Below are 17,080 nucleotides of genomic sequence, written 5' to 3' on the forward strand. Positions count from 1 at the left end.
CCCTATACATTTTTATTGGCAATGGTGGTTGTTTAAGAATGGCTCCCACATGATCATGTCAAGGCCTTCACTGAGAGTATGTTGTTAAACTACATTAGTTTTCTTTGTTTTGACTGAAAGACCACTAGTGGCAGAAATTAAATACCGTGCATTTAGCCTCGAATATGTCACATCACAAAACTGATTAATTTCTTGACAATTGACAAGATGTTACAAGATATTACCAACTGTGAAGCTGCATTTCGGTGCTGCCCTTTTTTTTTATCTCAATGCTACATTTGCGTAATGACAATCTGTACACGCTCATATAAAGCTTATTATGTTAACCATCTTAGTTAGCATGCTATTTTCTAGCTAGCATCAAACACAAGATGAAACTGATAGGAACTGTCATTATTTACCAAAGCAAATAATCGAAAAAGTAATTTGAAGTTATAAGTTATCACATATTCATATTTGATTGTTCTGGACTGCTGCTACAAAATGCAGCAGACTACACTCAAAATGCTGCAAATCTGCAGCGCAGTCACTTGCTCTTTATGTGTGGACTACGCTGTGCCCCAGTGATCTAACAGTGCTGTGTAACAACCTGGCTAAACAGGGTGAATGGAGTGTACATAACACTCCCTTTTCTTAATGCCTCTGGTAACACTGGAAGCTAATCCTTGTGTTGCTTCAGAGGTTTACTTTTTTGAGGGGTACTTACATTTGCAGACACACACAAGAAAAAAAATTGAAACTCAACCAACATTTAGCAGTGATTGTGAAAGACAACCAACACTGAAAGAAAAATCTAACAAATTCGAAATTGTGTGGTCGGACATAATGTCACACCTGTAACAACAGCTAATTTGTACTGGTTGGCTGTCTTGAAGCTGAAATCTAATTTCCCGTGAATGTGCTTCAAAGCCTTGGCAACACTAATCCAGCAAACAGCTTTTGTGAGGTGTGTTTTTGCGAATGTGAAACAGACAAGATGATGTGGGAGGAAGGGGAAGGACAGATGTACATGTCACAAAAGCCAGCTTCTCAAAAGGTCAAGATGTATTAAATTAATGGTCCATACCTGTGTGCCTGCATTTCTGTTGGTGCTTGTGTGTGCGTGTTTGTGAGACAAGAAGTGGATTTATCTTCAAATGCCAAGCCCCCGGCCCATATTTGATCTTGATCACTACACACACACACACACACACACACACACACATCAATAGTTGGAATGTGGTGCTGTGCTTGTATTAATAATGAATAGATTTTACATTATTAAAGCACCTTGATTTTTAATGCTGAAGCATGGAGGCTCTGCAAGGCTTGAGCAGAGCCCAGAAAGGTCTTCACATGGTATAGCCCATCACGGCCTTCACCGAGACTTGGATCTATAGCATTCTTCCAGAGATTATGCTGTGTCTGTGCTGATATGCATATTTATCTATCTCATATTGCACACAATGTTTACACACGCTCTCACACACACACCAAATCAAATTCCTGTATATTCTACGCTGCAGCTCATAACTACAGATTTTTCTACATCAAACAACGAAGTAAATGTAATTTGAAAGGGCTATATAAACATTTGGATCCATGTGTGACAAATGAAACATGGTGGTAATAGCAATGATGCTACCACCCCATCAGTAACATCAGCCTGTAAATTTGATCTTAAATTGAACTTTACTTCGACCATCACACCAAATCAGTACCCAACCCACCCCCACCACGTCAACCTGCCTAATTAGTTAGTATGGTAAGACTTCATTATGCCAGTCCTATTAACCCTCTGAAGTCATGTATAATTGTCAGTTGTTGACTATTTTTGATTCTAATTTTATATTTCAACTTAGAATTTTTTTTATCTTGCCATTTTGGAATCATTTTTGATCAGCACAACCTCACGAGTGTGATTTACTGTTGTTTTTTTCATTTTGACATACTGTATTGACACACTGGACCTAAAATCACACAAAACTCTAAAATCCGACTGGGGAAAATGCGCTGAAATGCGCTGAATGAAGTGCGCTCAATGCGCTGGTGTTTACTGCGTCTTCTTGAATAAAATGCGCGCCCCAAACGCGCACCAAACGTGATGGCAATGGTCATGAAAAAAACAGTGCGTATATTTTTTATCATAACTCGGGTTTTACTTGACATATTAACAAAATTTAAAAACTGGTATATAGTTTGAAGTGCCCACTTTCGACACAAAAAAAAACTGAGATTCAGCGAGGCTGCGTCTTGCAGCTACGTCGTCTTAAAGTGGTCTTGTGATAAGGACGCGCCGGCGCGTTATGTAGCTGCTGTGCCACATTTGTGACAATGACAACAAAAAAACAAGTGATGTTTGAAATATCACAATTTTAGCGCAAGGACCAGAAATACAGACAAGCTGGTAGTGACATGCAGTCTTTTTAACCTATACTCAGACTAGACACATAGACACTGTTAAATGTCACTTTCAAGTATTATCTACTGCTCAGTTTAACATTTTGATGCGATTATGAGAAAAAGCATTTCCTGACACAGTTGTAGCTCTTGGCTCTGTTCCCACCCATCATCTCTGTGACAAAAGACAATTGGAGCTGAACTAAGGTCGGGGGTGGGAATTAAAAGACGTGGAGGAGCAGAAGTGTGAATGATGTGAAAAAGATAGCAAGACAGACCGAACATGTGAAGAAGCCATCACGCCAAATTCAGCAAAAGCACAGACTGGGGGATGCAGGCAACTACAGGACAGTATTGATCCAGGATGTAAAGGTGGTAACAGGTTCAGAGAGAGGCAGAGGGATATGTCTATATGTATGATAGCTGCTATTGTTCACATGGCATGCTCAGAGCTCCCCCCCCCCCCTTCTTTCTTGCTTTTCTCACCCCACACATCCATTTCTCCTCAGTCAACCCATGCCAGTCTGTGGCCACCCCCGCACTGTGCTCAGTTCCTCTTCATCATCTTTCTTTCCCTCATTTTCTCACCCTCCTTCCTTTCAGTCCTCCTCCACACTCCATCACCCATTTTAGGTCCCTGCTCACCCCTGCCCTTCCCTGCCCTGCCTCCCTCCATTTTGCCTGTGTTCCCTCTGTGCCTGTTTCTCTCCAGCCCCCTCTTTCTTTTCCTCACTGCTCTGTTCTCAGCTGTGTGGCTGTGCAGCCCTGAAGCAGCCTGTTTGGTCCGCAGGGGCCTCACATGAAATGAATGTTTCCTGTATTTCCATTTCCTTTTTGTGCTGTGTGTTCAGTTAATTATTTTTATGAAATATATTGCGCAGACATACTGCATGTTTATATCCCGTTAACAATAAGGGGGTATTGCGAATAGAAGTCTGAACAGTCTGAGTCTTATTATCATCAGCACCCTTTAGTGAAATGGGAGAGCTTCTCTGCTTTGCATTTACGGGACAAACTTTTTTCCTCATCAGAGCTTTCAAAAATAATCTTCTAGCCTTAAATAGCATAAAAGACAGTGAATGGTGTCCTTTACAATCATATGTAAAGATCCTGCAGTAAATTTTCACCAGGAGAAAAAAATTGCTCTCACTTCAGTGATGTAGTAAAGTTCACAAACTTGACATTATGAAACACAAGTCATTTTCAGTTATATTCTTCTTCCAGAAGGCTGACATATCCTGGCATTTTAATTACTATTATGGTGCATATGTACAATAAAGCAACTTGACAGTGCCTCCTTTTTACGTCCCCTACCTGATATGAATTTGTGGTGTCTGCTCTAAAACAAAGGTAACCCTGTTGACATCATCAGGCTTATTTTGTCAGGCTTGACACAGCTCTTTGAGAGCCACTGAACACTGGTCTTATAATCAGACTGTATCACCAGTTGTTTATGTGAACTGATTTCGGATGGGTGCTGATGTTTTCATCCCTTCAACATCATTGTGCACACAATGTAAAAACTGTGTTAGAGGGAAGCGGGTTAACTTATATGTCACTTACTGTGCTTACTGTGCTTTCATTTCTTAGCCATAAACTGACATGTCAGACATTTTTAGTGTCTACAGCTGGTTTCAGCACTTGCATGTCAAAGTTTCAAAGCTTCAATGATTACATTTCAAGTTAAAACATCCTGCTCAGTCTATCACACTTTGACTTTGATCGTGTCAAATATATTTTGTGTTTGCTAAAATGCTAGTTTTCGAGAAAATACACCAAAATAAAAGTTGTTATTTCTGTAATTTGCAGTTTTTCTGTTCCCATGTTTCTAGCTCTGGCAGAAAGCTTTGCTTGGCTTGGGTGGTTTTCTAGCCTTATTTGCCTGACTGACTAGTAATCTTAATATGAAAAATCAGCTCTATAACTTTTTAATTGCTTTATCTTTCAGACCTAAGGACCCAGCAGTAGTTAGCATGTTACTTTGCCACCAAACAAAACATGCAACAGGCCAACTATAATGACTCTATTCAAGTGTGCAGGTGGTATCTGTTTGCAGAAAATGAAGTATTCCTGCATTAAACATACAGTCCAACACACTCTCCCACCTATCTTTGTTACTAACTTTGCTGGTCCATTGCTTTGATCTTCTGTCTCTGATGATCTGCAGCTCACTGTGTTTAATTTATTTAACCCTCAGGTGTAGACAGTCAGTGAAAATATACTCACTCTGAATTGCTGCTTCAAAGGCATAAATGTGTCTGTGTATCTCTCTGTGTATTTGTCTTACATCTGCCTCGATGTTGGTGCACCTCCTCAGGTAAAGGAGATTTGATTGGTTCAGACTCCTTGACGAAGGAGCAGGTGATCAAGACCAATGCCAACGTCAAGGCCCTGACCTACTGTGACCTGCAGTACATCAGCCTGAAGGGCCTCCGCGAGGTCCTCCGACTCTACCCCGAGTATGCCCAGAAGTTCATCAGCGAGATACAGCACGACCTCACGTACAATCTGCGGGAGGGCCATGGAGCCGATGTGAGTACACGCAGTCATGTAGAGCGTCAACAGGCACAGAGCTGTCGGTGAATTGGTTTCTTTATGTGTTTTAAGGTTTGCCAACTGTCTTGTCTCAAATTGCCTTAAGGAGACAATGAAACATTTTGAACTGCTTTCAGTCAGGGGTTTGCCAGTGTATAACAGAGTTGTTGGATTTTTATGTTTGTGTAGAGTAGACAGTGGCAAAATTGTAATTTCTTCAGACTTTTAATCAGCTCTTTCATATGGATTGTGTGTTATAATTCAATTCAATTCAGGTAACTTATATAGCACCAATTCACAAATCTCATAACATGGGGGACTAGAGAAGGAGCACACAAACAGAGATGCGTAGCAACAGCAATAATACCAGAAGTATTCAAACTATAGATAATGATAATGATGAAGTATACAGAAGGTACTATGGGGATTATGATAACAATAGTGGCAACAATAATAATGGTAGTAGCTGTACAGAGTAGTAAGACAATTAAAATAGATTATAATGAATTATAATTATTATAATGATAATTCTAAATTATGACTGAACAGTAGTAATCGCAGTAGGTTTCAAGCAAGTTATTTTCTGTTGTATAAAACATATAAAGCCGTGATAATGTCTTGTCCATGAAACATCTTGTCCTGAAAATGGTCCAGTAAAGTCAGAGAATGGTATGTATGTGGCATTAGGACAGTCTGTAAAGGCACCGTCAACATTTAACTGTACAACTGGAGCACTCTATTGCTGTCACCATGAGAAAAAATATTCTGATCGCAACAAACTTTTTTTTTATTTATTTTTACGCATTACAGGTGTGAGTTTCTTTTGTTTTGTTTGCAAGTGTGTATGTGACTGTCAGTCTTCCCCTCCACATCTGTCACCTGATAGCTCTAGCAAAACACAAAAGACTACACAGACTGATGGTAGGGATGTCGGTGCATGTGCTCAAACGTGCATTCACTGCAACACACATCCCTCTTTTCAGCACCGTTGCAGACTGCCACCTCCCATCTTTACCTCAGGTGGCTTCCATATACACCCATGTGTCAAAGCACGTAGTCAAATGGATAACCTCAGATATTCAATACAGACTGTCACATATCCACCACCATCACCCCTCCACCTCTGTCTGGGCCAGAGACAGAGCACTGTTTGGTTTGTTGAAAGCTGGTGATGGTGATGTTGTAGAAACAAGAAAGACTTGCTACACTGGATAGTTGGATACTGGAAAGTATCCAACTGAAAAAGTTCCAGCTCTCCTTTCAGGACCCCTCCCAAATCCACTCACATCCTGTACTTCTGGCTGAGAGACCTGTGTGAGTGGCAAGTTTGCTACATTCAACAAGCTATCTAAACCTTTTTTTCCAATAGATGCAAAAATAAACAACTCTGTTAAATGCCGCAATCATATACTGGTATGCTGTCGTGAAAGCTCCTCAGTTTGAAAAGGCAACCCATTCCCAGAAGTTACTGTTCACTGCTGTGGGTGTGTGCTTTCTGTACCTGGCTTAGTTGCTGAACCAGTCACTAACATTGTAACATTGGTTCTTTGGCTCACAGCTGGTCGAGCTTTTAGGTTGCATATTTGACTGAATGTGTGTTAAATATCCAACCTAAGTCTAAATTCACAGTGGCTGCGAAAGTGCAGCACGTTGTTCCTATAGTTACTTGTGTCCAACCATTCTTGAGCAGCTATCTCGCAAATAGCTTTAGCAACATCTGCATAGCCTTGTGGAAGACTCAGAATGCATGCAGGTAGGCAGGTGCGTAGGTAGACGGGCAGATTGGCCATCCGGTCATTTCATACAGTGATATGTTGTTCTAACAAGAAAGGTTCTTGGAAAAAAGGATTTGGTATCTGGTAACAAAAAAACATGTCATAATAACGTAAAAAAGAAAATATATCATGTCAGGACATAAAAAGGATCCTTTTGAAAACAGGAAATGTTACTCTTTATAATAACCCTTTGCAAACATTTTTTCACCATGGTTGCAACAATATACTGCTGTAGCTGTGTGATGTCGGCCATGTCTGTGTGGCTTTGTCTTCATGCACCATCTACAGATAGTCCTAATGCCACATGCCACTCTATGTGCAGCTGTGAAAGTGTAAATTGTAAATTAAATTATATGTGGTACTAATGGGTAGCCTGGGGAGACACTTACCTCAAGAGGGGTCTCATGAATAAAAGGTATGTACAGCCTCTCCACTGCTACTTAAAAATTCACACACAGATATGTGTAGACACAAACACATAGTGTGTATCTTTGGCTGGTGCAACAGCAGGAGAGGGAGCAAACATAGGGACAAGAATAGCTTAGTGCTGCTGTTTGAAGCTGTCTTGTTGCTAAAAATAGTGTGGGGGGAAGCACGGGCTGTCCCTGACTGGCTGAGTCCCCCGCAGCTGCTGCTAAGATTGGATTCTGCTCGATATAAATAGCCCAGTCAGCCGAGGAGAAGATAGAGGAGGAGGAGGAGGCGGGGGAGAGATGAAGGGGAGGGGGAACTTTGGCTATCTCGTTTTCTGTTTTGCTCTTCCTCAAGTCATCCTTTTCCACTGCAGTGCAGTTTGTTTCTCCAAGGAACAGCACGCTGACTGCAGAGTGTGAGTGGGATGCAAATGTGTATATGTGTGCACATATCAGCGTGTGTTCGTAGCAGTACTTGCGGGATGCATAATTCCAGGTGCACAAGCTGCTGCCAATATCTTATGCCTGGGTTGCAGATGTCCATCCTGGTTATGTATGCAAAACCCTTCTGATACCAGCAGCCAAGAGTGTGTTTGTGCCAGAGAGTGTGTTTGCATATGTATGCAAGAAAAGACTGCTGGAAAACAGAAGAAAGCATGCAGGTATCCAGGACCTAGCTTATTAAACGGATACTTCAGGAGGCAATCTGAAAGGATGAATGATAACATGATAGGATGATAGGAAGAGGGAAAGTAGGAAGTGGAATATCGGGATCCAATCAAGCATGAAGGCAGGAGATTATGTCATCATCTAAGAGATCGCTGATTTTTCAGTGTCCTTCTCTGCTGATTCACGAGTTACAGTGTCACGACCCAAGGGCCTTAGGCAAAAAACTGTACAACACGCAAGAGCAACCAGTTGACTGGGTGCACTGAGCTGTGCTGCAGAAAGGGGGGAATATTACAGCATGTTGTGTACTCTGTGTTCTCATGCCCTTCAGTCTTTGCAATACAAACATGACTGGGAGGACAATCTATTGCCTGAAGCTGTACCTACTGTATAAACACACACACACACACGCCTCACATTGCTGCACCAAAAATAAGAAAGAGAGCATCTTTTTGATGTTTGTCCTTGCAAGCACTCACACATCATACATGCATGCATGCAGCATGACTCAATCACATATACATGATGGGGATGCAAACTTCAACACACCCACATGCTCGCACACAGACAAGCACACACCAACACGTGCACACATAACACACCCCTGCATCGCAGAGCGTTCCATGGTTTCCTCCAGAGCTAAGATTAGAGCAAGAGAGCTAAAAATACTTTACAGTAGGATGGGAATGGATGTAGAAGGGGTTGGTTGAGAGGAGGGCAGTGGGGGAGAAAGATTTGGGGAGAAAAAGTGAGACTGTGCTGAGCAGGCAGGGACTGAGGGAAAAGAGAGCGACTTGATTAAAGAGAGGAGAAGGAGTGAGGCTCAGAGCGGGAGAAAGCAGGGGGAAAAGGAAAGCAGAGGGGCGTTGGCTTGTCTGCGCGATGGGATATACAGTGCATCTCATTATTCACTGCACCAGTCATTCTGCGTTAGGCCATGGGTACTGTTATTATTTTGAAGCCAGTAGAAGAGAATGGTAGAATATGTTGCCATCATGAAAGCAATTGTTTTTAAAACGGACATAATGAATTTGTTTAAACGTGTAGGTGAAGTCAGACTGTTAGCACCTACAAACAAGTTACACATACATTCTTTTTTCAGATGATACATTATAATCTTGGCAGTGTGCAATTGCAGAGTCCTGTTTTGTTTAGCGAGTCGTTTGCAGAAGTTTCAGTGACCCAGCATCAACATTGAAACCAGTCTAAATTATTCAGTTCATAAGCAGGGACATAACTGATGGGTAACAGGGACGAGTGGGACTGCCTGGGGAGTGTGTGTGTGTGTGTGTGTGTGTGTGTGTCAGATGCGGCAGTCTATTAAATGTACTATGACAGGCTTCTTTTTGCAGTCCGGCAAAGATGGAGGCAAAGCAATATTCACTCATAAGATCGCAAATGGCTGGAATTTAACTAGTGACTATGAGTTTCTCTTTCTGATTTTTATCCAACATAATCTCACAAGGGTGACAGCAGAACATCTTCATGAGTAATTCCTTCTAATGTCTGCAGCCTAAGAGTGAAATGTATCTCATTGTTGTTGCATTTTAGAGATTAAAGGAGTGCAGTTTAGCAGCCCCTCTTGTCTGTGGCTCTTTCAGTTAGTGCACACAGTTTGCCTGCATGTCTGTCTGTGCTCTAATTGCCCAAATTTCTCTCTTTTAATTCAGGATGAGAAATTACTTATTCCTTATAATCCGTTCAATTCAACAAATCATAAAAAAACAAATCATAGTGATACTGGCCACTGTTTCATTTTCACCAGGATCTTATAGTACAGCTGCACTTTGATCGTTCCTGTGCAAAAGTATAAAAACCTGCAGTAATAATAGTAATGACATGATGGAGAAAAGTCCCATGATTGGGGATATTAGATTGTCTTGTGATGATCTGAAAACACTGAAGAAAATACCAACTTATACATCCAGGAATAAAATCTGTCCAATATCAACTCTACACTTGAGGAAATCCACAAAAAACTCTCCAGCTATGAAATAAAGGTGCTCAGAAATCCATACTATATCCATACTATAACTAATGAATCCCAAACATTTGCCCACGTGATCTTCCTTAACTACTCTGTTAGAAGAGTGAATGTATTGAACTGAAGTGGTGTGAGTACAGTGCATCAAACATTCAGTGTTCGCTGTTAGCAAGGTACAAATGCCTGTGTTTGTCTGCCTCCCACTGGTATAACCATGTCATTACATTCACTTTCCCAACAGTGAGTCTGATGCAACAAAACACTTTGTAACTGCCCTGTTGCTGTGATGGTTCATATCATTTCACTGTGCTTACATTCAAAACTCTGATCGCTCTCTCTCCATCTCTCAGGTGGACTGGGAGAGCAACGGCGGTTTGGTGAAGAAGCTGCCGTCAATCCGTGAGGACGAAGAGGGTGACGAAGAGCAGAACTCTGTGTCACGTGCTCCTCGCTCCCCTCTGCGTCTCAGCAGGGGGCTCAGCTCGCCCCTGCGCTCCCCCCTCCTGCCGCCCAGACCGTTCCGCGCTCCCTCCGAACATTCCCGCCCCACCACCCTGCAGATACCCGTGGTCAGCTTCAGCAGTGCTCCGCCCGAACTCAGCCCAAGGTAACACACACACACACACACAGATTACTGAAAACGAGAACACAAACAGCACTTAACACCGCCGCATCTGGCTGCCATGGATACACTGCTGGTGGATCACATGGTGCCTGGCTGTTGTGGGAAAGTGAATATGCTTTCACACTGCAGGATGAAGTGTGTCAATAAAAGGTTACCATGTCCATGTGTGCACAGAGATTAATGACACCTGGTCCGCTGGGCAATGGTGTGTGAACAACAGCTGCTGACAGAGGTGTTTTGATGTCTGAATGAGCCAAGACAGATAGATGTGTTCTGTCAGTCCACTCCTCTGATTTACATTCCTCTCCAGTGTGCTTTCTCTCACTTTTAATCCCTTTTTTCTGCATAGATTCGTGGATGGCATTGAAACAGAGAGCAATTCCACCTCATCGCAGAGGTTTGAGTTCAGTCCCAGCCTGTCACCTGCAGCACCACCCTCCCCATACCCAGGTGACACACAGAGTAGTATTTTGCCTCTCTTAGAACAGTAGTTTTTTATTGAGGGGGGGACTAATATACATGCATGTTTTTTGTTTTACACGTAGGGATCCGGGAGCACTCAGAGATCAAGCAGAGTGTGTCTAAACTAACTGAGGAGGTGAGTTGATGTTAGCGTTACCAGATCGTGATGACTTTTACACATTTCTACTTATTAACTGTTAGTCAGCAGAATATTTCATAATCTACGGAACAGATGTCATTGTGGCCTTTTTCACAGAAGACATTTTTTAGGTCACAGCAGGAATGCACAGGTGTATTAATCTAATTAATGATGGTTGAAATCCATTTAGCTGCTCAGTTTTGGGGTCCTGGTATTGTGCTTGTTGGGTTACTGTCATGCTGTCATTGTTATTATTAACGCAACACCTGTGATTTCCCTCCAGCGACAAGGTGTTGGTGTTTATAGCACCAAGTGTACCAGTATAATCACACACTTTTATTTCAGCTCCAAGTTTTAAAGGGGATTAATTGTAAAAGATGTCAAATATTTTGATATTTTAGTATAAATGATTGACACTTACCAAAAGTTTTGGAATTACGGGGATAATCTCGGCAGGCAGCCACAGCATTGCTGCATTGTCTGCAATGTAATCCTTTGGAGCAACTCTGACTGTTAAAGTTATGTCCCGTGTTTCTTTGCCACTCACAGGCAGACACTGTTGCCTCAAATGGCTTACAGCATTACAGAAGGGATCCTTATAGAAAGAGAGAGAGACCTTTTTGTTAAGGAGTAAAATAGTTTTTGTTCAACCAGAAATACAAATCTTGCTCAAGGAAAAGTCTCGCTCTATTTTATGATGATAAATATTCAGCCATGAATTTGGAAATAAATTCCTACTGACAGCCAACTGGCATTTCCTCTCTAAGCTCCAGTCTCCTCTCTCCAACTCTGACTGACATTTCTACCATCATCTTCCTGTAGGAAAGATTAACTTTGTCAGATAATTTTGTAACACCCGCCTATCTCATTATCCTCCTGAGCAGTGAGGAACTCGATACAGCATTGGCATTGATTGACCTTTGTCTGGTTTTCTCCTGTGTGTGTACATATGTTTACTCTGTTTCTCTTCGCCATACAGATGAACTGTCTCTCTGAACAAGTCTCCAAGCTCAGTCAAGAGCTGCAGGAAATGACACGCCTGCTTAAGCCACTCCTCCAAACAGCATCGCCGCCAGCCCTGGCCACCATGATGCCAAATTTAACCCCACCCCCTAGCAGCACAAGCCAGCTGTCAACAAGCACCTATCTCGTGTTGCCACCCCCTGCCCTGTCTTGTTCCCTCCAGAGACCAGACACTCATTCGCTGTTGGACAGTGGAGACATAGAGGGTGTGGATTTGCCAGGATGCCTTCTCCCAACTCATCATTCACCAAAAAGGCCTAATTCGCCTTCTGCAGCATCACCACAGACAGCATCCAAACCCACAGGGGGAAACACCAAGAACCACAGCCACTCAAACCCTCCCTCACCCGCGGAAGGACTTCCTGAGGGTTCCCCAGTCCTCCAAAGCCTCCACACTTCCTCCAGTAATGGGATATTGTTGCCTTCACTGCAGGACCAGCCTCCCTTGGCCTCTCACACCCCATCACCTTCTCTATCCTTCTCCATGTCTCTCTGCTCCTCGCCATCCCTTTCCCCCTGTCAAGGCCCCCACCCTTCCCGACCTGGCAGCTGTGCCAGCAGAGGCCTACTCCCCCCGCCTCCCTCCCAAGACACACCTCCTCCCCCGTCTTCCCACTGCTCTGCTCCCCCATCACTCACATCCTCCCCTGGACATTTTCGGCTGAGGTCTTCCCCTTCTGTCCCTCTTGTATCCCCCACTGTCTCCCTTCATCCCTCCACCCACTCCCTGCCAGTGTCTCTGGACTTTGTTAGTGCAAGGACAATGCAGGGAGATACCCAGACTCCAATTTGGTCTAAGCCACGATTGCACCATAGGGAGGCCAGACCCATCACTCATCCCCAGGAGCTGGAGATGCAGGAATGGGGACAACACGTGGAGGTGGGGAAGACAGAGAGAGAGCACATCAGCTTCATTGATGAAGAGGAGCCAGTGTTATGAGTGATTTGAAACGTGATGATAAAGTAGCAGAGAATGAAAGAGATGGAAACAATGGTACAATGAGATCCGATCAGGGAAACCAAAGGCTGGATGATGGAACGTAAACAGATAGCTGGTACTTTCCACACAGGATGCGATTTGTCCGGTGGGAAAGGCTAAAAGGACAGACAGGTAAACAAAAACACTTGGGATGCCAAGACACAGCGCCAGGTGTCAGCAAAACAGTATGAAGGAGTCCTTTTCTCCACTGATCAACAACAGAACTACAACAGCACAAATTGTCTTACAGTTTCAACACTTCAGTAGCATCAGGCGATCCCTGCAGCAAATGGGACCGGACCGGACACTTAGGCCTGGAGCACAACTTTTTAACTGGCTCCACTGATCTCTGGAGCCTAATTTAGCTCTTTCTAACTAACTGAACATACAGTTTTGCTTTGAAAACCCAATATAGATATCTCCATAAAGGGCAGGTACAAACTTACATATCTCAGCAGGAAAGACGTCTTTACCCAAGACAGATAATCCGAGCCACCACACTGGGACTGGGAATGTAAACACTTCAATCAGTCACATCAGGTCACCTTGCCTGGAAAGCCAGTTTGCGTCATTAGTGGGATTATTTTTAAAGAGATGCGACTATCTGCCTCTGGGCTGGTGGGGGTAAACACTCAGTTGACATAAATCCATTTCTGTACAGAGTTCAGAGTCTGTACAACCCCTGGTCTAAAAAGAAAAAGTTGGGTGCTATGTAAAATAGAAATGAAAACAGAATGCAATCATTTGCAAATCCTCTTTGACCTATACTCAGTGTAATTAAGTATAAAGAGCAGATATTAAATATTCAAGCTTCTGGAGAACTAAGGGAGGCAGAGCTTTTGCCATTAGGGCCCCAAGGCTCTGGAATGACCTGCTCAAGGAAATAAGGCTGACAGAGTCAGTGTTATCAGAACACGTATCCTGATTTTATCTGAGCTGCCTGTTAATTTTTTATTTATTTCTTTTAACGTTGCCCTTCATCTTTTTTTGAATTGCTCTTTTTGATATTTTATTTATTTCGGCTCAATAAATGAAGTTCTTATTAGTTATTAATGAACTAATTAACAGACTCATTCTGACTTTGCCTACAACGTGTTCCAAAAAAGTTAGAAGACTGTCATGTTTACCACCGTATTCCATCAGCTTCTCTTTTAGCAACACTAATTGTTGAAGCAGTTTGTTTGTTGAGTTCCATTTCTTACTGGATATACAACCTTGGTTGCTCATCCATCTGTGGTCTCTGTTGTCTTATTTATTTTTCAGAGACAGGTTTGGACTGCAGGCAGGTCAGTTTAATACAGGCCCTCCTTTACTACAAAGCCACACTGTTGTAACATTTGCAGACTGTGGCTTGGCATTATGTTGCTGGAGTAACCTGGGACTGGCATTCACTGCTGGCTTTTGGCCTTCCCTCTTAGGTAGAGATTTATCCAGATTCTTCTGATGATATTAATTCAGTTCAATTCAGTTTATTTATCTAGCACCAAATCACAACAACAGTTGTCTCATGACACTTTCCAATTAGAGCAGGTCTAGAGCTAACTTAAATTGATTTTTAGAGAGACCCAGCAAGATTGATTGTTGACTATCTTCTCACACAGTGTTTCACAAAGTGGTGAACCTGTCCCCCTCGCTTGTGAATGACAAAGCCTTTCAAGGATGCCCCTTTCAAACCCATTCAGGATAGCATCACCTGTTACCTGTGGAATATTCCAAACAGGCTTCTTCTGAGCAGTACACAACTTTCCCATTATCGCCACTGTCCCAACTTCCTTGAAAAGTATTGGTGGCATCAAATTTAGAATAAGCATACATTTAAAAAAATCAAAGACGTTGATGAGGTGAAACATCAAATACATTGTCTTTGTACTGTTTTCAGTTGAGTGTATGTCAAAATGATTCACAAACTATCACTTTCTGTTTTTTGTATGTAACCATATATAACTGTTAATCACCATCATGACTGTTTACAACCAACTTATAAGATTGTACAGCAAACTCCCGCGTCACTCCTGAGCTTTAGCCATCCAGCCATTCGTGCCTTCTCCACATAAAGACATGGACTTCTCCTTAGTCCTTCACCTGTTCATGACAGGCAAGCTCAAAATTTACATAGAAAGCCATCAGTGTCACCAACAGAGAAGACTTGCACCTTTATCTAAAATGTAACTTATTTATTTATTTATTTAGACTGCACAAAAGCAATGGGGAAATATATTGGTGTAAGATTGTATATTGGTGGGAGATTGTACAGGAAGAGGCTGGGGAGGAAAGTTTCCTTACAGAACTTGATGCACTCCAGACAGTGTAACCTTCCCAGTTCTAATGTAGCACACACACATATCTCACACACAAGTTTCATCATCTCCAACCTCTTTGCCAACCACTGAGCTTTACATCGGTATGAGACAACAGCCTGACCTAAACTACAACATCAAGGCTGAATCACTATGGAGGTCGCAGGACTTCTGTACATTTTATTTCCTTTTGCTGAGGTGCTTTGGGCACCACATGTTACTTGTAACATTGACAGTCAGATTTCTGGTTTCTGTTTTCTCTAATGGGAGCAGGGGAGGGACTGCCTCGACTCTTTAAAAACTGAAATATAAAGATTCATTGAGCAGAACTCCAAATCATACCTGTGGAGCTGAGATGCTGTGGGTTACTCTGGGGTGGGCGTGGGAGGGGGAGGGGGGACACAAATCAAATGCATGTCACAGCTTTCTTTTTTGCATGAGGAATGTGCCTGCTTTGGAGCTGTGGAGGGTGGAGGGTTTATGGGAGTCCACAGACTGCCTGCCCTACTGGAGGCTGTTGTTGGGTTTCAGACGTGTTTTATTAAAGACTACTGTTACATTAAAAATAACTTTACCAGGATTACATACCGTACAACAATAAAGAAGTGTTGTTTTCTAAGATCACAGACTCCTGTGCTGCTCTAAGGAACCATTAACCCCAGTTTGTGCCTCAGGTAGTGACGCAGCATTCGGGTCCGAGAGGTAAGCACCTGTTCTCTGAAATACAGGGAACGTTTGAAAACACAGAAGGTCACTGAACTGTTACACAAGTTGCAGCTTTCCTTTCTTCGCTCAGGTAGCCGAGAAATGACATTTGTTGCTCTTTCTGTGAAATGTAAGAACCATATGAATACATTATTTATTAGAAATAAAAGGAAGCGATATTAAGTGATGCACAACTGATGATAACAAGGGACTGAGATTATTAGTCAGTCAAGATAACCAGTGATCGAATATAAATACAACATACTCAACTACTCTACGTAAGTACTTTACTTGAATAGTATAGTATTTGGATCCTTTGGACTCCTTTTTTATTTTCTAGTCTTCCACTTCACTGCACTTTGATCATCAGTAAATTGCTGAATATTCAGTGATAACATTTTAAAATGTTTTAAAAACCATCCATTCTTTCATTTTTGTATATGTAATTTTGATCCAGATCATTAGAAGAGTTTTCCAAAATTGGAAGCCATCTTCCAAACAACAGTTAAGTGTTGTTAAGAAAAGGTTTCTCAGACATTGCTGCATGTCTATTTTTACCTCTGCCACTCTGGTGAAACGTGAGGCAACAGTTGACAAACTAAATGGGAAGTTCACCTCACTGACATTGTGGACGAGAGAGAATCCTCGTACAAATGACAGCGCAGACAAAACTCAAGCTGGGTTTGATCCTTTGCGTCATTTGATTGCAGAGACTGAAGTCCATCCATCCATTTTCTATATAATTTTATTTGCCAGGGTCAATTGCTGGGCTGACACACAAAGACAAACACCCACGCATGCACATCTAGGGTCAGTTAACCCTGGCACCTAATGTGCATGTTTGGGATTTGTGTGTGTGTGTGTGTGTGTGGGGGGGGGGGGGGGGTACCCGGAGAAAGCCCATGCAGGCACAGGAAGAACATGCAAACTCCACACAGAAGGGCCCAGACCAGGATTCAAACCTGGAACCCTTGTGCTGTAAGGCAACAGCGCTAACCGCCGCACCACCCGAGGCTGAAGTCCTCTGCATTAATCCAGACCGGTTTTAAAAGGTGATACATACATGTACCTCCAAAGAGAAAGAAGACACAACAC

General features: G+C 42.5%; 1 protein-coding gene across 1 annotated transcript in view; it reads left to right on the top strand.

Annotated features, from left to right (window-relative positions):
* kcnh3 (potassium voltage-gated channel, subfamily H (eag-related), member 3) overlaps positions 1-15,653 on the top strand; it is a 125,276-nt gene extending 109,623 nt beyond the window's left edge. The window contains exons 11-15 of the mRNA XM_046404170.1: positions 4,697-4,911; positions 10,106-10,362; positions 10,730-10,830; positions 10,926-10,978; positions 11,961-15,653. Of these exons, the coding sequence (XP_046260126.1) occupies positions 4,697-4,911; positions 10,106-10,362; positions 10,730-10,830; positions 10,926-10,978; positions 11,961-12,944 (1,610 nt within the window). The 3' untranslated portion in view covers positions 12,945-15,653. The remainder of the gene's footprint in view (positions 1-4,696; positions 4,912-10,105; positions 10,363-10,729; positions 10,831-10,925; positions 10,979-11,960) is intronic.
* Positions 15,654-17,080: the final 1,427 nt, after the last annotated feature.

Source organism: Scatophagus argus, chromosome 11 (genome assembly GCF_020382885.2).
Source record: "Scatophagus argus isolate fScaArg1 chromosome 11, fScaArg1.pri, whole genome shotgun sequence".
Lineage (NCBI taxonomy): Eukaryota > Metazoa > Chordata > Actinopteri > Scatophagidae > Scatophagus > Scatophagus argus.